The sequence below is a fragment of the Acipenser ruthenus genome, chromosome 1 (assembly GCF_902713425.1).
Source record: "Acipenser ruthenus chromosome 1, fAciRut3.2 maternal haplotype, whole genome shotgun sequence".
In the NCBI taxonomy this organism is placed as follows: domain Eukaryota; kingdom Metazoa; phylum Chordata; class Actinopteri; order Acipenseriformes; family Acipenseridae; genus Acipenser; species Acipenser ruthenus.
The window spans coordinates 35,804,560-35,827,624 of record NC_081189.1 but is presented as its reverse complement, the minus strand read 5'-3'; the positions used below and the strand labels follow the sequence as shown (position 1 = coordinate 35,827,624).

At 38.8% G+C, this 23,065-nt stretch overlaps 1 protein-coding gene across 3 annotated transcripts in view; it reads right to left on the bottom strand.

The window, feature by feature from the left end:
• Positions 1-23,065, bottom strand: part of LOC117972824 (netrin receptor DCC-like) — a 276,112-nt gene that overhangs the window by 27,091 nt on the left and 225,956 nt on the right. For 2 of the 3 annotated variants that reach the window (XM_059024341.1, XM_059024342.1), the window contains exons 15-21: positions 22,134-22,328; positions 18,285-18,380; positions 15,985-16,220; positions 13,946-14,084; positions 13,025-13,132; positions 11,076-11,270; positions 1,865-1,897 (exon numbers count right to left, since the gene is read on the bottom strand). In XM_059024341.1, coding sequence (XP_058880324.1) covers positions 1,865-1,897; positions 11,076-11,270; positions 13,025-13,132; positions 13,946-14,084; positions 15,985-16,220; positions 18,285-18,380; positions 22,134-22,328 — 1,002 coding nt within the window. The remainder of the gene's footprint in view (positions 1-1,864; positions 1,898-11,075; positions 11,271-13,024; positions 13,133-13,945; positions 14,085-15,984; positions 16,221-18,284; positions 18,381-22,133; positions 22,329-23,065) is intronic. The other variant, XM_059024347.1, reaches the window with a different exon arrangement.

The following is a 23,065-nucleotide window of genomic DNA, read 5'->3' as shown; positions in this document are numbered from 1 at the left end:
TATTGCTGTACAAAAGAGCCATTCAACCTAGAATAGGTTGAACAAGCACATGAATCCAATATCACGCTTTCTCTTTCAAGGTTTATGTCACATTTATTTTTTTTCAAGTCCATAATGTTTTAAAGCAGAGGTGTCAAATTCTGTTTTATAAAAGAGCCACATTGTATTTATTTGATTTTCAGTGGCAGAAAAAGGCCAGCAAACAAGTACAGCTAATATGCATTACAATAATAGAAAGCTTGCAAGGTTTCAGGCAGTAAATCTATAGTACAAGTGCCTGGTACATTCATTGGTCAATCTACAATCCTATTACCAGCAAGTTCCAATTAACCTATAAGGTGTGTGTGTGTGTATATATATATATATATATATATATATATATATATATATATATATATATATACACACACATATATACACCTCCTCCCCAACCAGCACCACCTCACTCCCAGCCTCGTCCTAAGGGGGGGGGAGTATACGATGCTCCTCCGCCTAATCATTTTTATTCACCGGGATGAACATGCTGCTTAGATGTATTATTTTATTGTTTGTTTTTTAGCAGGCGTCACCGGGATGCTCCAAGGGAAGAGACTGTGTTCCAACTATTATTTGTATTTGTATTCACCCATTGTTTGGGTTAAATGTTTTTGGAAATCTGTAAGATTTTGTATTATAATAAAGGTGGCTATTTAATGCAAAATTGTCCTGACTGAAACGCTCATTTTGTTCCAAGCATGACAATCTCTATAGTAATAGGGCTTTCCTAAAGGTTGATTGCATTTGAAGTACTCTCATTTGAATTAATGTTATATGAAGGATGAAAGTGGGGGCTAAAACAGTAAATTAACAGGGAAATTAAACTGAGGGAGTGTGTGGCAGGGCAGGGCCCTGCCTGTAAATAATATTGTTTTGTGGTGTTTTGGTGGTGGCTGGCAGGGATGGGCTTAATTTCCTGTCCCTGCCAAAGTACATGTGAGAATGTGGCTGGAGCTAATTTAATAATTGATGATAATTAGGCTCTAGCCACATGGTATAAAAAGGGGAGATAAATCCTTTGTTTGGTTGAGGGGGTTGGTGAGTTAACAGTTTGTTACTGAGTGGGTTTATGGTTTGAGTAATGAAGTTCAGTGAAGGCTTTGCCCAGCCTGAACAGTTTTGTTTTTGTTTAAACCTTTGTTTTGGCCCTTGAGCTGGTTATTTTGTTCTTGTTTATGGTGTGCGAGACCTGTATTTGTTTAAACTTGTATTTTTGCTCCGTGAGCAGCAGTGTTTTGTTTTGTATTTTTATTTTTGTTTGTTGATTAAAACGTGCAGCTGCTCCTAAACTGCAGCTTCCCTGCTGATACCATCTGGGCCTGCAATGCTACCCTGTCACAGAGTGGCTATTGTTTTAAAGACTAGTTCAGATTAATAACATGCATTGCAAAGGCATGAAAAACAGTCATGACAATGCAACATTCTTCAGTCAGAAGAAGGATGTATGACTGAAGAACCCGAGTACTTGTTCCTAAATGTCGAAGCTTTCTAACCATGTGATAACTTCTGTCTGATCCTTTTTTTAATGAGATGTAGCTGCCGCATTGAGTGTTTTAAATTAATTACATGAGCTGACACTTTTATGGCAGGTGAGGGGGAAAAAATAAATAAAAAAAATTCCACAAGACAATTTTCATCTTTCCATTAAATGGCTGACTCGACTGAGCGTAACTTCATTACAGAGATTAATTATGATGGTGGCAGCTACATGCTGGCAGGTGTACGGACAGGTAAAGTCTGGAATGCAAAAGTGGCCGTGCACGTTACTGCTGTAACAACATAGGGTTGACTCTTTAATGGGAAGCTTGATAGATTGAGGACAACATACCTTGGTCATTAGCCATTTTGTCAGGGTGCTCAACTACAAGAAAAAAGAAAGAAAGAAGGAAAGACAGTGTTATTAGATTGGTGACATGGTGGAGAGAACTGAGAGGTTGACATTTTAAATGGACATATTTGTTTGCAGCATTTTTAAACCGTCATCCTGCCCTTCAAACTGACTCATCTGAATGTGAGGATGTTACATTGCCCTTTACTGAACATGGGGGGAGAGAATAACTCATAGCCAGTCTATTATAACGCAGCATGATTTTTGTTTTACATAAAAGCCTGCAGACACTGCAGCATGCTAGTGGTTTTTCAGTATAGGATGTAATGAGGGGAGGAACTCTGTAGATTGTACAGAAATCGACAGTAACAATCAAATGCAAGTATATTCAAAATAATTGCAAAGAAGAGTAAAAATGATTGTTATATACTTAAAAAAATAAAATCTGTAAATTGTACTGAAATAGACTTAATATTCAAATACAACTAGCTATTTTTAAATGTATTGTTAAGGAAAATAAAACTGTCCTTTCAGTGGCTACAACTAATGTTTTAAAGTATTCCTTTAGTGCACATATACTGCGTGTCAAAAGAAACTTATCACTTATATTTGAGCATCAAAAGAAACGTATAACTTATATTTGAGCATCAAAAGAAACGTATCACTTATATTTGGATAAAACTCACTAGGTGTGATCGAAAAATGACAAACTCTGTTTTAGAGCAGGTGCAGTGACTTTTTATTGTGCTGATTAACAATTGACATCATGAAGATGCTGCAAAATGATCTGTCAATCTTGGGCAGGTGTTGTGACTCTTGGTCTCCCAGTTCGTGGCCTGTCATTGACCAGTGTGTGTCTGGTTATACTGTCTCGCCAGGTTTGTAATTGCTGGCTGTGAGCACCCAAGACGACGAGCCACAGTATGCTGCCCTAGTCCAGCCTCCAACATGCTGATTGCATGAAGGCGCTGCTCTTTTGACAGACATGGCATATTGTTTTTTTTCTGTGGTTTTCTTTATTGCTTTTATTCAAGCTTGCAATTCAACAACTGAAATCACTCCATATCCAGTGTCCAATCAACTGTCTCACTAATAAGGTGATTAAGTGCATATCAGTCATAGTCACTCAAGTGTGTCATGGTCAAGGATGAATGATCGAGTGACTAAAAAGAAACCAAAAACATTTAATCAATGTCCATCATTTATATACCTTATTTTTTTCAAAAATAAATGTGTTATAATAGTGATGTTTCTTTTGATGCTCTGTATATTTCTAGGCAACACAGGCACTGGTCAGCTGAACAGGTGTCTTCAACCATTATTTTGAACCCCTTACATCAAAGCTCAAAGTTACTCAGTGTTATCAGTTAGGTGCTGCTAAACCTACATTGCAATGTTCTAAACTCGGCAGTCAAAAGTTTGGGTGTAGAAAATGCTGAAGATTTAAAACATGTGATAACCAGCTTTAATTTTTAAATAATTTTAGTAAGCATTTATAATTATTTAACATGAATACCCTAATTAATTCCAGTCCACATTACAAATGTATTGATTAAACAGGTTTAGACTAAAAGCTATCACAAGCTGGCACATTTTCAGTCAGTAACAGATGTCATATAGCTTATCCCCTTTTTGTACTCTAAAATGAGCATACCGTACTTAACAAGAAATACATGAATTGTATCTAGCTTTTTATAATTTTTCTAACAGAAAAATAAAATCTGCTAAATTGTTATTTGTGGAGCTATTCAAACGTATTTTACTGTAATTTTAAAGGTGAAAGACCACTGAAGTCATGTCAAGAAATGGTAAAAAAAATGTTGACGATGGAGAGTCAAAAAGAGCACCAAGAAGAAATTAAAAAAATGTTCAGTGATAAAAATTACGATTCACCGGTTATTTCTAGCGGAAAGACGTTATCAGAGATATTGGGACCCTGTCACAGAGTGGCTATTGTTTTAAAGACTTAATAACATGCATTGAAAAGGCATGAAAAACAGTCATGACAATGCAACATTCTTCAGTCAGAAGAAGGATGTATGACTGAAGAACCCGAGTCTGATCCTTTTTTTAATAAGATGTAGCTGCCGCAATAGTATTGTAATATATAGATTTTAGGAAATTCAATTGTGACTGCTACCCACTTCATGTTGAGTATCGACCAAGTTATAGTCAAGATATCACCAGTTTTCTGATGGTCTTCACCATGATGTTTGCTTCTTACTACTGTTTCAATATTCAGTATCCAGCAATGATGGCAACAACACTGGAATCATGAAAATCAATTGCTGTGAACATGTTTGTTTATTACACACTGTGGAGAGTTCTCAAATGCTAGAGATCTAGACACTTTTATGGGTAGTGATATCTGACCAAAATATTACCAAAACAGCCAAGTTACAAAAGGGGATTGGCCATATAAAGATGTCACATGTCTCTGAGCTGGAGAAATATGCTCCTACCAGATGTCTCCGGTCTGGTGCACAGAACTGTGGCTCCTTTCTTCTAATGTGTGACTTTAGGCAGGCGTTCCTTTAGTTGTCTGGCTCCAATATTATGGAATGACCTTCCTGTTTATATCAGAGGAGCTGACTGCTTAAATAAATTGAAAGGACTCTTAAAAACCCATCTATTTAGTAATTTAGTATGAAATGGGTGTTTGCTCTTGCCATGATATCATGATGCTTACCGAGTGAAATGATGATTTTTTTATTATCCTAATGCAACTTTTATCACTTTTATATTTATTTATCTAGGTTACATTGTCTTACTGCTATTCTAAATAATATGTTTTTGTATCTTTGTACTTTATTTATTTAATCTATTTTAAAAACGTGTTTCATATCTATGAATGTTTTTTCTTATGCATGTTGTGCAAAGCTCTATGAGACGCCTTTGTTGGTGTGAAGGATGCTATATAAATTTACAAAAAAAGGCCAACACTATAAAAAGTTACAAAACACAAAAAGTTTTACATACAAATGCCATGCTTTTTCATATCTGTGAGCTACAGAACTAAGATTGGGTTTATGTATGAATGAAAGTGGGACCAAGCTGAGTGATTCCTTGTTCGGGAAAAAAAATCTCAGTATACACACTTTACATGTTGAATATGATACGTAGCAGTTCTGGTTTCTGATTAAGTTTAATGTGCCTGGGATGTATGGTGAAGCAGAATCTGTGCAAATCGAGGCCACATTTTCCCAAGTTACCTGGTACTTTGTGAATGTTTGGACAGTGCCAGTATCTGCAGAAGGTATGAACGTGACTTCAGCACAAAACAAGTCAGGTTTAATCGCTTCCAAGGCATCGGGAGACGCGTCAAAGATCACACTGAAAATTTCCATCAATGCATTCCATAACTTTACCATTTTCTGTCACATATTTACGATTAAGATTGTCAGCGTTAGGCAGTGTTTTAGCTGATGGACTGTGGCAATGTGCCCCGCCCCTGTGTGCAATTGTGTGTTATGTGTTGTATGTTGCGTGTGTAAATGTTGGTGTATAGTCATTGGTACACGGGATATAAACGGGTCTGTGTTTCACGTGTATTTAAAAAGTGTATATTTGTATTTAGGCACGGGATTGCACATCACGCACGTGCATTTAAAATATAATATGTGAACACGGGGTATTGATGCCACCCACTCCGGCCGTCTTTGTGACACGTGGTGTCCTGCGTGGGATCTACAGCGCCTCCAGGACTCAGGCCAGAGCAGGAACAGCATTCTTGGATTTAAAAAAAAAAAAAAAAAAAAAAGGAAAAATGGCAGAAGACGCGATCAAAGTGCGGGACTGGATGCTGGAAAATGCTGGGCTGGAGGCCCAGTCTATCCCAGTAGTCGTCCAGTTCCTGGAGTTTATGGATAGGGAACGATGGGAGGCTTATGCGAGGGTACAGACCGTAAGCACCTGGGAGGAAGGTGTGGGGTTGGTCCTCAGCTACCTGGAAGCAGTTATAAGTGGAACAGCAGCCCAGGTAGCAGGTCCACCAGCAGAGGAAGAATGCCTGCTGTCCCCGTCTCCACCAGCAGAGGAAGAATGCCTGCTGGTTTTGCCTCCACAGCCCAAGCGGGAGGAGCCTGAGCGTCCACAGCCCAAGCGGGAGGAGCCCGAACGTCCTACGCCTGAGTGGGAGGAGCCCGAACGTCCTACGCCTGAGTGGGAGGAGCCCGAACGTCCTACGCCTGAGTGGGGGGAGCCCGAACGTCCACAGCCCAAAAGGGAGGAGTCGGTGCGTCCACAGCCCAACAGGGAGGAGTCGGTGCGTCCACAGCCCAACAGGGAGGAGTCGGTGCGTCCACAGCCCAACAGGGAGGAGTCGGGGCGTCCACAGCCCAAAAGGGAGGAGTCGGTGCGTCCACAGCCCGAAGAGAGGGAAGTCGGGGCTTCCACAGCCCTAGGACCCAAGCTGCCAGCAGAGGGTGAATACCTGCTGGTCCCACCTCCACCAGCAGAGGGTGAATGCCTGCTGGTTCCACCTCCACCGCAGTGGGAGGACTGCTTGCCCCTCCCACCTCCACCAGCAGAGGGTGAATACCTGCTGGTTCCACCTCCACCGCAGTGGGAGGACTGCTGGCCCCTCCCACCTCCACCAGCAGAGGGTGAATACCTGCTGGTTCCACCACCGCCAGGAGCAGAGGAGCTGGAGCTGCCTCTGCCTCCACCACCGCCAGGAGCAGAGGAGCTGGAGCTGCCTCTGCCTCCACCACCGCCAGGAGCAGAGGAGCTGGAGCTGCCTCTGCCTCCACCACCGCCAGGAGCAGAGGAGCTGGAGCTACCTCTGCCTCCACCACCGCCAGGAGCAGAGGAGCTGGAGCTGCCTCTGCCTCCGCCACCGCCCGGAGCAGAGGAGCAGGAGCTGCCTCTGCTGCCCGTACCTCCGCAGGGAGTACGGTGGCCGGAGCCCCAGAAAGGGGAGCTGCCGGCCACGAAGAAGGGGGAGGAGGTCTGGAGACCACCAACCCCAGCAGCAGTTTCGCTGCCGGAGATCGTGGGGGAGGTCCGGAGACCTGCTCCCACTGCAGCAGTTTCGCTGCCGGAGATCGTGGGGGAGGTCCGGAGACCTGCTCCCACTGCAGCTTCTTCGCTGCCGGCAGTACTGTGGTCGGAGCCCCACCAAAGGGAGCTACCGGCTACAAAGACAGGGGGAGAGGTCAGGAGACCACTTTCCCCAGCAGCAGTTTCGCTGCAGGAGTGGACCAACAGGCTGTCAGCCGTGCCACTACCGGCAGGGGTGCTGACAGCATGGCCAGCCATGGGCCCACTGAAGCCTCCCTTCCCAGCCCGAGACTTTGTCCTGGACTGCTGGGTTTTTAAGGGGGGAGGTGGCCGTTGAGGCCATGTGTGCTGCGCACAAGGGGGGGTATATGTGGCAATGTGCCCCACCCCTGTGTGCAATTGTGTGTTATGTGTTGTATGTTGCGTGTGTAAATGTTGGTGTATAGTCATTGGTACACGGGATATAAACGGGTCTGTGTTTCACGTGTATTTAAAAAGTGTATATTTGTATTTAGGCACGGGATTGCACATCACGCACGTGCATTTAAAATATAATATGTGAACACGGGGTTTCACGTAATGAATTCACGTGCTGGGATTCAAGTGAGTAATTAATTAGTAATTGAATCCCAGCACAACAGTATAAATAGATGCACGTTTAGTCACTCGTGGTTAGGTGTTCGGGAGTGGAGAACGGGTGTGGAGAAGGAGAGTTAAAATAAGCGAAAAGATCGTAAATATAATAGTTGTTTGTACTCACCGTGTTTGTTTGTCTCCGTGCACCGTTTGTTAAGTGTTTAGTCCGTTTTGTTTATATGTTTCTTTTGGCTACCAGTGCCGTGTCCTGTTTTTGTCTGTTCAAACCTTTTATTTTCTGTGCTGTTTTATTAAATGCTGAGCGAAACCATTCGCTCAGCTCCACCAAAACCCCAAGTCTCTGTCTGTTTACTCCCTGCTTCTGGTCTGACGCCACCCACTCCGGCCGTCTTTGTGACATGGACACACTGTACTGTTGCATGAAGTCACCAGTACAAAACCCTCTGCAATAAACAGTGGCTGTCCTGCAAAGCACAGAGCTCTGACAAAATCATTAACACAGTCATGCTGCACTCCACGTGTAAAAGCAGCAGAAATGGATTGTTTGTCTCTCAGCTCACTTTCTTGTGTTAATGTTTAATGTGTCGTTTATTTTCAGTATGTTATTTTATTGTCAGCGCGAACATGTACCTCAATGCAGCAGTATTTGCAATGCTATGCATCCTCTGCCTTATATGGCCCTGTGACAGGGAGAGAAGGAATCTGTGCTGTAAATTTCCCTCACGACCAGAAAGGGCGCTGTGTAAGGTGGGTAGTACGCTTTTCCATAGATGGGCTGACTCGACGGTAGGTGGTAACCAGAAGTCGGCCATTTTGGGGCAAGCACGTAGCTGCGAGATTACTGAAAAACTCCACTGTGGTCAACATTTTCTCCCTATTCCTCATCCACTCAAAATATTATATTTTCTTGTAAGTATTTCAATTCAGTTTTTGATCAAGCGTGTTACTACGCCCAGCACTTGCCACAATAATCAGACTTTGATTGGCCATTGGCCAATAGAATCAGGTGATAATATGTTTGTGAAGAAACAGAGAACCAATCACGTGTGACGTTTGAAGGTTATTTGATCCTCTGTCTTAATGTACATGCTGTATCCTAGGATAGTGTAGAGCTGCTTATTACAATGTCGTAGTCAGACTAAAACAGCAGTTTAATCAAAATATTGTGCATTTCCTAAAAATAGTACTGAGAAAATACTGAATAGTAGACTAAAATTGGGTATAAATCAGTAAAAACCGAGGTTCAGTTAAAAAAATCCTGTAATTTTTCAGTAAAATTTGGAATAAACCGGAAATATGGAACACTACATATGTAGCACACTTGGCTGACCCTCACAATTGCTTTTGCTGCTGCTTGCATAGTGTACATCATGCATAACTATAAATACTCAATCATAAATTCTGAGGTAAAACTAATTCAAGCAAAAAAAAAAAAAAGTTTTGGCTAAATTATTATTATTATTTATTTCTTAGCAGATGCCCTTATCCAGGGGGACTTACAATTGTTTCAAGATATCACATTATTTTTACATACAATTACCCATTTATACAGTTGGGTTTTTACTGGAGCAATCTAGGTAAAGTACCTTACTCAAGGGTACAGCAGCAGGGTCCTCCACCGGGGATTGAACCCACGACCCTCCGGTCAAGAGTCCAAAGCCCTAACCACTACTCCACACTGCTTTTATCAGTGTCTTTGTTGGTTAGAACTAGAAGGCATAATCAGCCGAAAATTTAGTGTTTTATAGTTCTAAAAACTGTGTATGGCATCTAAGAACTGGAAATAGAGAACACCCAAACCCATATTCTGCTATTTATTCAATATATCTTAGAATGTAAAACTTGTAACAGTTGAACCAAATTCTGGTGTTAGAAATCCACTATAATCCACAATGCTGGGCTGAATGAGCTGTAAGACAACATGAAACTCATCAACTTTTTTGCACAAGCCAAAGTCTACTCAGCATTTCATTCATTGACTGTTCAAATCAAAAGAAAAGAAAGGCTTGCCAAAATAAGTAGGATTAATATTGAAGATGGCATTTCTTAGCTGAGTATGCATATAATATTTACAGCGAGAAGAAAATTCTGTTACTACATCTCTTGTGTTTTTATTTTAAACAGTATATATAAGTTTAAAGCTCAGTTTCAGGTCAAACCTTTGGCTGGGGTGGTTCATAAATATGCAAATCAAAGCTTGAGTTTGAGCAAGCTGACAAGTAATAGCTACAAACAATTATACTTCCATAAATCACAAATGGGGAAAAAAAACCTATATGAGTTTTCTTTCCCCAGGCAATCTATTCTAATTTGGCTTCCATCTTAGAATCTCAGTTAATCCAACACAACATCTGCCTTAGCCACTAGTTGTTCGAACCAAATAAACTTCATCTTTAATCATTTCACAGCTCCCTACTTTTCATAAATATGAACTTATTAGCTTGCTACTATAGCAACTGCCGCCAGATCTAGTAAAAAATTTAAAAAATCCTTCAGACATCAATGTCTCCTTTACCTCCAGCAATTTGGATCCTGAAGTTTTTTATTAGGGCTTAAATTGTCACACTTTGTTTTTTGTCATTTCTTGCCCCCACACACAAATGCTCCTCCTAATGCTATGTTTTGTACTGAAACTAGAATTCTATATGTACTGTGCTACTCCATTATAATGCAGTTGTTGGGGTCCATATTTAGGAGACCGCGTTATTTGTGTTTCACTTTATAACGAATACTGGCATTTTTGTTCCCAAAATGATTCACAATGTTCACAAGCCAAATTAATATTGTAGCATACGGTGGAAAATGATGGAAGCAGACACACATAATTTACTCGAATCCACGGTTTATTGGGACGATTATTCACGGCCCCTGCGAGCCTGGGCCACATCAAAAACAATAGTCTTGCACTGTCACAGCAGCTTGTCTCACTCGGCTCTACCCGTGCTGATGTGGGTCCCCCACTATATGCTTTCATGTCCCTGCCTCCCATGTCACCCGCCAATCCTGGCTGAGGCAAGCTTACCACTTCCCTGCTAACAAACACACAAACTCACACACACACACACACACATGCACACACACGAACAACAGGGTCCGTAGACTAGTCCTGCAACAGTATAAATCCTCGGACGTTACAATATATACAGTATAATAGAAACTGCTGCTTAAGTTTGCATTTTCTTACTGCACCGCATCGAGTTTCATTTTAATAGAGAAAGATTTTCGTTTTTTGCTGTCTGCCATGCGTCGTACTGTATATCTGGAACATTCATCCAACATTTGCGAGTAAAATTGCATTATGGAGGAATGGGAGCTATGACCTTACCGTGTTCTAACTGATTCTGCATTATAACAGGTTATAACAGGGTAGCACTGTACTTGGTGTTACTGAACACGCTGTAGGGTTTAAAACACAACACATTACTTTCCCTAGCTTTCTGCTTTGTTATATGTATTCCAGCAATATCTTTTTCAACAATCGTAAATGTTTCGATATTTTCATTAACATATCCCTCATCATAAATCAGTTTTGACTAGTTACTTTCGTTTAAATTTGTTATGCAATCGGGTCTTCTCGTCAAAATGATGCTAAATGAACAAATACTGTGTCAACCTTTCGGAGTCCTGAAGAGGATAGGGTCAGAGAGCGGGCCAACCCCCTTTGCATTCTTGGCTTGGATGCGGAAATAGTAAACCGTGTCCAGGGTGAGGTCCATGACCTGGTGCGTGAGCCGGTCACCACTGATAGACTCCATAACCCAGTCATCAATGGGCAGGTTTTTGTCCAATGTGTAGAAAAGGATGTATCCTGGGAAAAGATCACACAAAGAAACGTCATGAGGATGAAACCTTAATAAGTTTCAGAATTCCATCAACACACCTTACTGTCTAAGAAAGTGTTGAATTATGTTTACATTTGTTTTATAGGGCCTTTTTTAATGAACTTATTCCACAGTTGAATCAACGCTTTAGTAATGTGATCAGAGCTCTTTCTATGGCCATCCCAGACATTTAATGAACCATGGCACCATTGTGAACCAGTTTCATTAATAACATAACAGTCAAACACTGCCTGTAACATACGGCCATGTTGAGAACCTCAATAATCTGATAGCGAATATTTGTTGAACAACCATTGTTGAACATGGTTTTAACATTGTTTAACATTATACAAATATCCACAATGTAGGCTGCTGATGTGAGAACCATCTGTAATCTACCACCTTCACACATTCTGACCTCGTAGGGGATGACTTACACAACTTTTTTTTTTACATGCACACAACAGAACCATTTTCTCTCTCTCACTTGTACTATGTATGTATGACCCTTGATGTGCACCAAGATTTCTGAAAGGCATATAGTTTAATACTTTTCACACCTATACTTTCAATATTAAAACACCTTCTTACAACACATTCTGCACTAAAGAAAACCTTTACTACAGCTCAACACAGCATCTTGAAAATTCATTTATTTTCAAAGGGAATTTTCTTTTTTCTGAGCAGCATGGTGAAGTGCATAACTGCACAGTTACCATGGAATTATCACCTGTGCTACTAGAAACAAACAATAAAACAAATTGTCCTTGCTGGAAAGTATGAATATAGAATTATTTTATTTATTATGCTTCAGCAATCTCTTTCCATACCAAAAGCAAATTATGCTTTTTACCTCAATGATCTGGTCAATGTTTATTACAATACATGTCCACTATGTTTATTATACCTAAGGCTGTATTTTATTTTTTTATTTTTTTACTGTTATCACAGGTTTCACGATTTCCATGTAATATGCATTTCCCAGTGAAAATTCCCATTTCTGAAAGAAAAGTGTAAATATACGTATTTTATATCAAAATGAAATACAGCAAACGTTTGCCTTATTGACGCACAACCTGTTACACTGCATTTAGGAACCTGGTAGGCGGTTTAGTTAGATTCCGGTAAATGATTGAACACACTGCATAGAGCTGCACGATTTCTTTAAGATGTCTTCAACGAAAAAGATACCAGCTGCATCAAAGATCAAAAATATTTCTGCTTAAGATCGCTCTGTCCAGTACAAGAAGGGGACATTACACGTGTCTGTTGTTATTTTAACATGTACTTATGTACTTATGTCTTTATCTTGTTTGATAATTCACTGATGGTGAAAAAAGAATGCATTTAAAAGGTGGACATAAAAAATGAAATATTCTGCAATTTAGCATTTACTGTCAGGTAAGCATTTAAATATTTAGGAACATTTGTTGTATAATAACTCAAGATAAAATGATCAGTTTTGAACGTGACAACACCATTTTCTGCTTTAATACATATTTTGTTTAAATCGTTAAGTATGTGTTTATCTTTGTATGCTTTACAACACCTCGTTAAACCTTCAAAAAGGTGACATAAAAAAAACAAATAAGGCTTAAGTTCTGGGTGAAACAAGGACAGTAAAGGTGACACACAGTAACTCTACTTTGGAGTGACCCAAATAAGATGTCCAAGGGTAGCTATAACTTGAAGGGTAATTCAACCAACCACTACTAACAATGCATGACACACAGCATCTTACCTGTGATTTTTCCATTGGCCTCCAATGGTGGCTGCCAGCTGATGATGACGGCCCGAGGTTTCCCCTCCCTGTTGATTACAGTGAGATCCTTTGGGGCAGAACTGGGAGCTAAAAAACATAAAGGCATTAAGTAAATGGATCAGGGAAATTGCATTAAAGATCTTTTTTTTCACCTTCATAAATGAATGCCATACTCTGTAAGGGCTGAATTTGCTGGTGTAATTAATTTGAAAGACAGGTTCATATTAACCTGAAATATGAAGTCCTTTTTTGTGTGTGCATCAGCTTCTATTTGTTCACTGGTCTACTTTTTTTGTTAACCGTTACTTTTTAATTGTTCTTATGGAATACACCTCAGCAGACACTCATGTAAAACACAATATTAAGAATATTTCCACCAAGAATAATCTACCTTGAAACGAGCTGTTTCCATTGCCGTATCATTTACATAACTAAGATGGACCAGTCTCAGCTCATACCAAACAGATGGCTCAAAGAAAGATTTGCGGAAAAGGAAAATCGAAATATCCAACAGTGCCAAATAAAGGAGACTTCATAAACATCTTAATTGTAAACAGGGGAGATGTGACACTCCAGTTGCATATTTCAACCTGCATGGTGCAGAATAACTTATATTTAACCATTTGAACTTCACTTAAAAAAAAAAAAAAATACAACAGTTGTTTTACAGAGCTTTCAAACTGGTTACAAGTAATGTCATCTTGCTACTGTACCTGGCTTGGTAGAAAACCTTGGAGGTCAAAGGCAACGGAGGTCATACATCTTTAAGAAGTAATAATTATAGTTCAGTAATAGTGTACAGTGTGTAGCATTCTCTTTGGGTATGCTGCACGTAGCAACACTTACTGTAATTAGAATTAAATACCAAACTGAAGTGTAAGCAAAAGATAAAACACATACCAGCTTCATAGGTTGTCGCATGTGCAGTCATACTCCATGTGCTTGACTTTCGACCTTTCGTTACCATGACAGAAAACTCGTACATGGTGTTGGGTTTGAGTCCTGTGACGGTGTGACTGAGGGCTGTGGTGTCTGCAGACTAGACAAAAAGTCCAACATTTAAGGAACTGATGGTTTTTAACTGTTTCAAGGACTTCTAGAATTATGGGATCATAATTACATCCAGTCTGCAGGGTGTTGGATTTAGGTACTGGCACAATTTAAAATTATGCAATTAACAAAAAAACATAGGGGGTGCTGCTGAAGCCTGCATCGCATGGTAAATTAACAATGTATGTGTTAACATCACTGGGTAAATCACTGGGTGATACAATATTGAATGAATAGGCTGAGATCTCAAACACACAGCTTTATTGCTCCTCATAGTTAATTACCATGTCATATGCACATATGGGCTTCAACAGCACATTTAGTTTATTACATCATCATGTTCCCCATGGCTTGTTTGGGGCCAGTACCAAAATTTTTGGCTTGGTTTACATGCAAAAATAAGTTTCACCTCTTTCTCACGTTATTTTGGTAGTATCTTTTGGGCAATTTGGGTTTACATGTAGTTTTCTACTAGAGAGAGAAGTTCTCCTTCAAAATTCAAACAAACTAATTCATATTAAAATATGGGAGTGTATATTTAAATATTTATGCCAGTGTTCCAATTTGACCATGTGTGACTACTGATATTGTGTAGTTTTCTTTGACTGGGTTTACAAGATGTTTTTAAGTTGTGTTGAAGAATCGCAAGTGAGCCTGCCTCATTTAGCCACCAAAAAATATAACAAAAAGAAGTGAGGGAAACAAAACAAAAACCCAGACATAGTGCTACATGAGTACAAAAAAATACCAACATACCATAACACAGCACTCTGTACTATCTATGTATTATTAACATTTTTTTACATTCTACTAGTAGAATGTTGTTCTATTTTTTGTTACTGGAGATCCAGTATACCGGTAGTCCATAGTAGATGATGTTCAGCCCCATATTTGTCTTTTTGCGAAACCACTTTTTTTTTCTTTTTCATGTTTTTGTTTTTGTGAAACAAATCTTGCTCTATGAATTTTTTGATTTTATTTTACTTCAACTCTATACATGGTCAGTCACTCAAACCTGGTGCTGAGGTCAATAGCCTGCAGCAAAAATATAGGAGAGCACTGGCATGAATTCTCAGCTGTGCTAATTTTATGCATTTTGGTGTATAAGCACTCCTTTTTTTGTCTTTCATAGGAACCCACGATAGGCTACTTAAGCCTAGTGTACAATGAATTGCATCTTATTGCTAAGGGACAAAAAGTCTAAACTTAACGCAATAGCTATCCGATCACCAAACATGAAAATAACAAAAGTGTGTAAAGGATAAAAAAAAAATCTGTATATGCTTTCGTTATGTATGTATTTATTTAACTTTGTAGTAGCTTCAGTATTTTTTTATAACCTTGCTTATAAAACAACTAAACTATAAAGCATTTATGAGTCACCTGCAAATGGCAATAATTTGAAAACACTGAATAAATGGTGTGACATAAAAATAAACATTGAATGAAGAGGTCTCTAAACCTTTCATACTGTATGCTTGTTTTTTTTCAAAATGGTCACAATGTTTGGCAGGGTTACTTCCAGCAGATCTCAGTTGTTAATTGCGTGGTATGGCCTTCAGTTATAGTAGAAAGTTGTGTCACAAACAGGATCTTCACTGCTGAAGTCTTGTAAAAATTTCAAACTTGTTGCCATACCAGGGCGAGAGATGATTTACCCTTTTTAGCCGTACCATTTTTTGGCAGTGCACTTAGCGTAAGGAATATGCGCAGTGTGTGCACGCTGTCAATGGAGAGAGAATTTGGCGTTTCTAACTCAAATGCATGTAAACCAAGCCTATGTCTGCTATATAATCTATGTTATACATGTATAATCTACAGTATGCACACAGCATGTGTGGAAGAAGAAGAAGAAGAAGAAGAAGAAGAAGAAGAAGGAAAAGTGCTACCTTGTATTTGCCGCTGGTGGAGTAGCTGGTCTTCCATTTGACAGTGTAGAAGCGCACCTCGGTCATCTTCTGGTTCTTGGACATTGAATTGTCAGCCCAGCTGACCCGTACAGAGTCAGGGGTGAGTGCCACAGCCTGCACACCTACAGGTGGGATCATGGGGGTGGAGGTATCTGGGACTGGGGTAGGGAATTTATCAAACAAATGATACAAATCATCTGTTGGGTCAACAGGGTCTGGGTCGCACATGCACAGAGAGCCAGAGAATCATGCACAAATTAAATTGGAACAATAATAAATCAAAAATGAAAAGCAGCCATATTCCACAGGGTGAGAATGGGCGGTCAAGAAATGGGGTGGGAAATGGTGGAGAAGGGCAGAAAAAAATCCCATTAATCTAGTTAAGTACATAAAAAGAGAACGACGCCAGTGGAGCTAAATCAAGTGAAAAGAAATCTTAACAAATCCATACACAGAGTGATGTACAGAACAGTAACCAAATAAAACAGGTTAAATTAGTTTAGCAACGTTATGAACATGGGCTTTTCAGCCTGTAACCAGAGCTGCCAAATACCTTGAGGATAGTCTCATTTATTGCTTCAATTTGCAGCAGAGTTTAAAAAAGTAAATAGGTATATGCATTCGGCAGTCCTTAATTGGTTTTGACAGTACACTGATTAGGACTGAAAGGAGCATGAAACAATCTTTCACATATAACAAAGATATATCCATGTATTTGACTTTCAGAAGCTAGAATTTAAAGCTAATTTGTTAAGGTTGAACTGTAAAATATGAAGGTATTCTAATGTTTACATTACTTTCCTGAAACTGATTTTTAAATGCTTTAAAAAATACCAATAATAAAAGGCAGACAAACTGCAGAAATACACTATGCTATGTTCTATGCATTCCAATTATTCACATGATCAGGAATGTGTTCTCAAAAGTGCTCTGAGTGCTTTCACTGCTTTTGGTTTCCAAACACAGAGGCCTGATAATAGATCATTAATAAAGGGTATTTTCCTTTTAAATATACTTCATACTAGTGAAGCTTGCCTAACAGTTTGCCTTGAGCATGGTACATCATTTGGCTTTATTTACTCTGTGCCCAGGGGGTCTGTTATTGGCTCTTCCCAAGCTTGTATTGTGACTGTGTGAATTCTGTTTTTATATGACTCAGTGATATTTAAATGGAAACTAATGTAAATGTGTATAAAATAAGGACAACAGTCATTAGCTGACACACAATGAAAACCATAAAATGAGTATTGAACACTTCTAAGGGTTAAAACAGTGGAATTCATAAGTGCTATGGGACACACAAATATTATTTAAGGCTGTTGGGATAGGTACAAAGGCTTCTTCCTGTTCCAGCTGTTTATTTCAACACAGACAGGAGCAATAATAAAACACTAGATTTTTAAATATGCATTTATCCACAAAGCAACATAGATTTGCTAATAAAATAAAGTCTATTCTATGCCAGTCTTACTTTCCAGCTCACAGACAGATGCCACAGATATAATTAGTTATTGTATTACGTTTGTTAATTTATATGATGTTCAGCAGGTTTCTACATGCTAGGTTTGGTTCATATCTCAGCATTCCTGCTTCTTTGAAATACTGGCCTTCAGACCTACATCAGTAACCAGCTTGAGATAACTATTCAGCCTGGGTAACATAAAAGACTTTATGGGGCCTGTTAACTCTGTGTCTCATACTGCAATTGTTCAAAACCCATTCAGAATCACGATAGGTGGCTTTGACTCACACTCTATACAGTGTAGAATATACTGTGTAGTTAGGATAGTGCATCTATTTCAAGACCAGGCTTTTCTTATTGTACTGCTGTGTAAAAGGAGGTGAAATCACTTATGCCTGCAGGGTCAGTTGCTGAACTTCAATACAAAACTGAGGCACCTGGCTCCTAGCTACTGTATATGGTCCTTTTAGTTCAGCACCTAAGCAAATTAAATGTGGAAAACAGTGCAAACTGATGGGAATGCTGCTTTTCCAGTGGCCTAATTTCTGTCCTGGGGCCCTTGATTTCAGGACTTCCACAACCTCTTTCAGTGCGCAGTATATTTGCATTATAAAAACAAACATACTGTACTGTGAAACCTGAATGTAATGGAACTTCTGTGGTCGCATAAGGCAAATATCTGCATATTCAATGTGCCTGTGTTATCATTCACAAAAAACAAAAATCATTCTGTGGTTTACTGGCTGTTAACTACAAAGTGGCCACTTAGGTCAAGTGACAGTGACATATTTTTTTCCTGTATTTGTTTTTAACATACCTGTCATAGATCTGGTAACTGCACTCTCATAGAGAGGAACCCCTTCTCCTGCATTGTTGAAGGACTTCAGGGAAATAACATAATGGGAGCTTGGCTCTGTTGAACAGAAAAAATAGACTGTTAATTTAGCACACATTCTACAAAGACAAGTTACACCAGTATGAAGTAGGGATGACATAGGGTACTCGGGTATCCGGTTCTCGAGATATATCCCGAATTCATTTTCAGGATTCGATTCCTCTTTAAATCCCTTTTTGATAAAATCGAAAGTCTCAGTTTTCCGTGCAACCTGTTGTAGTGGAGCCACTCGACTTGACTGGCTAGACCAGTGGTTTTCAACCTGTGGTATGCAAACCTTTACTGGTATGCGACAGGCTTGCCACTGGTGCGCACCGACAGTTCTTTATGACGATATGATTCCTCAAAACACAATGCTCTGTCAATCGCACCATCGTGTATCAATCTGTTTGTACCACTGAAGCACAGAGAAATGATAAATTATAATACAGAGCTCCAGACTGCGATTAAAATGGTTAGAAATGCAAAAAAAAAATGCAGCATCTCCCTTTAAAAGCAAGTGTCAATATTTAAGAATGCAAGATGATATATATATATATATATATATATATATATATATATATATACACACAAACACACACACACACACACACACACACACACACACACACACGCACACAAACACACACACACACACAATGAAAGTAAAGTCTCTATGGCAATGCAAGCGTTCAAATTTATTTCAGCCAAACTATATTTAAATGGCTTACCAAACGAAATTCATCATTTTGCTTCAGCGGTTTAAATATTTGACTCCCGCTCATTTATATTCTTCATCAAAATCTCTTTATTGATTAAAAAAAGGACATAGTTGTAAAACAAACAATGCGTTTCGACACTAACGTGTCCTCATCAGGTATATTAACACCTGCAGAATGCATGAACCCCAGTTTCTTGCAACAGTTGTGATGGTGACCAAACTTGTGAGTTCTGTTATATAAAAAAGTAGCTTAAAATGAACAGTTTAGGAAATGTAGAACAAGAACAGCAACAAATAAAATACACTTAAGGTTTGTGTCTTGCACACGTGCCATTAACAAAATGCTCTGAAAACTTAATGTAATTAAATCAGGGCTGTAATGCAGCAAAAGGAGAAAGAATTAAACAAACAAGTACTGAGCCTGTACGTAATTGAAAAAGCCAAAGAGCTGCAATATGCCTTTTGCTTAAATTGAGGTCTTCTTCATGTCAGATTCATACATTCTGAAATCAAAGGCCATTCTCTTTTTGTTTCTCAATCAAAATGTCACTAGTGAATTACACATATATAATAAAAGTTAAATCTGGTCCAATGCACACACTTCAGTTCTGCAGCACTATTTGATACTCAAGGAGCATGAGCTGAACTTCATTAGCTTAAGTTCATAATTTATCACTGCAGACTGCTTGGTTTATTCTTTAAAATAAAGGACCTTCAGTTTAAGAATCCACAGGTATATAACCCTGTTAATTACCTTTTTTAATGAAATATCCTACGCAATTTTACAGATACCAGTTTTAATTGCCTGTGTGCCAGGCATAATGGTATCTCAAATGATCTACTCTAAAAGGCATTACACTTTGAAATTAAACAATTTCAAACTGTGCTCTCTCTGCATGCACATTTTAAGTATTTTTTCCCCTTTTGTCTGAAAGGACACTTCTTGCACACCTAGCATCTTTTTTTTAAAGAAGAACACGTGGTAATTATTTCACAAACAGGCGACATCTTACTGTTGTTTCCAAGAGATTGGTAAGATGTGGTAGTTTTTATTGTTAGAAAGAACAACAGCCAAATGATAGGCTTGCATTCATTAATATTTCATTTTGGTAGCAAGGACATCTGTTAAATGTTAACAATCTGTGTAAAATGTTCATGTTTCCAAAGTAACTGTAAATGCTTTTTTTATTTCATTTCCAGTTCAGTTGTTTTCCTATTACATTTTTTTTTTACTAAAGTCAATTATTTTAATTAAAATATACGTGCTTACATAGAACTCAAAATGAGTACCGTTTGGATATAAGAAACAAAGGGAAGTATGGCAATTGCTTTGTCTGGTTTTGATTACATTATTTAAAAGAACCATAAAACATCACACTCTCTAATTCTGCACAGGGAGCGCTGGGGTATTGGTATGTTAAACAGCATAAACCATTTGTAAAGGACCCAGTAAAAAATACTGTATCATATACCTTTCCCTTTGACAGAAAAACTATGAAAATGGTAACAGGTGGCATTATACAAATACATCTGCAGTATTGTACTTCTGATTGCCCTCCTTTGATCTTGGTTAATAGGGTTGCCAAGTCATATTGCCTCCTCAACCTGTTCCTTACATTCTTTCCTGCTGTACATGGGGATAGCAATAAGTCATTTTCAAATTGCCACAGCAAAATAGCACTGAAAATAGTTATTTGATGTTACATGTAATGCAAGCATCTAATAAATTGAGATGATTCAGTTTATAGTTATTTTATTCAAAGTCATTCAAAGTTCCAGACAGCATGGGCTTTTTTGAAAAGCAGCTTTAACGGCTCTGAGAGAGGATTGGGTGAACAATGATTTGTAATACAAAGTTACAGGACAAAGTGAGATAGGCAGGTACAATACTGTATTTACAGCATACAGCATTCCAGTGGCACTTAAAAATAATGTGTATTTTAAAATGAGTTTCCATGCATAAGCTATGTGTTTTTACCATAGTTTATCCTACCGTATATGTCTGTTGTTTACGATGCTTTGCCACATTTTGCTATGATTTTACCTCAGGAAACCACAATTACATTGCAAACCATTCAAGGTACAGTATATTACCTAAGATTATTTGTTTTAAAAAAAGATTGTTTTTACTAACACGATTAAAATACATTTTACATTATTATTTAAACAGGAAGGTAATAATTGCATCTGACTAAAGTAGCTTATACATTTAGACTCATTCGTTTCTAGTGGGTTATGATAATTTAAATAGTAGCAGTACTTCACGTTTTTAAAGGATGTGTTACTTTTTTGTTTTAGAGATGAACCAGTTATCTTCTTGTGTAAGGTAGTTAATCCATTTTTAAATACAATTGTTGTAAAATTAACATGTTTCTGTGAGTAACAGAATCATGTTCTTAGCAGACTTTTTTTCTACCCCTACAAATATCAAATAAACTGAAAGTAGGTTTTTGTAACTCCAGGGGAAATATTTCAATTCCAGAAAGATTAATGGATTTCTCAGTTGAAGTAGAAGGGAGCTGTAAACTACAAACTCCATAGTTTTAAGGATGAGTTTATGTAATTACAGTCAATTCCAAGCCCTGCTGAGCATGCGACTCTATCTTCATATTAGATTTAAGGATGTATATGAAATATGAAGGAAACTGATGGCAGATACAGTCTGTGGTTAAATCTTTTTATTTCTTCAAAACTGGACATCAGCCTTCTCTCTATAATTGTAACCATATAGCTTATACAGACAAGACCAACAATTCCCATACTTCCTCAAGGCTAAGACTATATTAATAATCTTCCACCATCAGAATGCTGCTATTTAAATTGGAATGTATTGGGGAATTTAAAAAAAAAAATCCCCATAGGCTGGGCAAGCTAAAGTTTGTTTATGACATGTTTCATTAGGACTGCAGTAAACTCACCCAATGTACAATTAAGGAAGGCATATTTTAAATTTGGAGGATTTATTGCAGTCACTTTGTGCAAACAATATATTAACCGCACACTGGAAATTCAAGCGCCCGTTACACAGTCTATTAAAAAAAAAACTAAAACCAAGAAACATTTCCACCTACCTAGATTTTCAATGGAGAAGTAGCGCTGCTTGCTGTCCACTCTGACAGTCTCGGCATAGGGACTGCCCACCCCATACCCAATGATGTAACCCCTGACCACAATGCTGGGGTTCAGCGGGGGTGTCCAGCTCATGACAATGCTGGTGGTCAGGGGTCTAACGTGGAGAGAACTTGGCTGATCTGGCACCTGGGATTCTGAAATGAACCCAGAGAGAACACGATTGTAGCACTCAAATGGAAGATTTAGCTAGCAGCGTGCAGGGGCTCGGGAACTAGGGCTTGAAGTACAGGGGTGCTGTGCCCTGCTGGTGCAATGATAAATCCTGCTAGTTTCGTGAATCTTGTGAGACATGCGTGCATTGCACTGCACCTTTTTACATGGCTTTTGAACACAACGATAATAGATAATCAGCACTGTCACAACAGGGACACGGTTGCACTCTCTCAAGAGCTGGTTAGTGGTCGGAACGCATTAGAAGCTTGTATACTGTAGAACACCTATTGAAAATGTTCCCAAAAAGAATATCAGATTTGTTGATCATTCTCAGCAGCACCTCCTGCAAAAATCAGCTAGTCACAAATGCCGTTAACTGCTACTTTGTGGAGCAATACTAAAAACACACATTTTGGATGCTAGAATATAAAATTCATCAGCATGACACTGGAGCGCAAGTCAACCTTTGGAGTCTTCTGACTGGCCTTATCTGCAACAACTACTGTAAATAAAATACTGCTCTTCAACCTGTTTTTACAAGTAAATATTTCTAAATAGCTGAATTTAAGTGGATCATAAAAGTATACGCTACTTTTCGATTTGTTTGCTCTAGCATGTTAACATTGTAGCAATGACTGGTTGAAGATTGTTTTACTTAAATAGAGTTGATGCTGGCTTCATTTTATTAACATGTTTAGCATAGTAGCAACCGAATCCA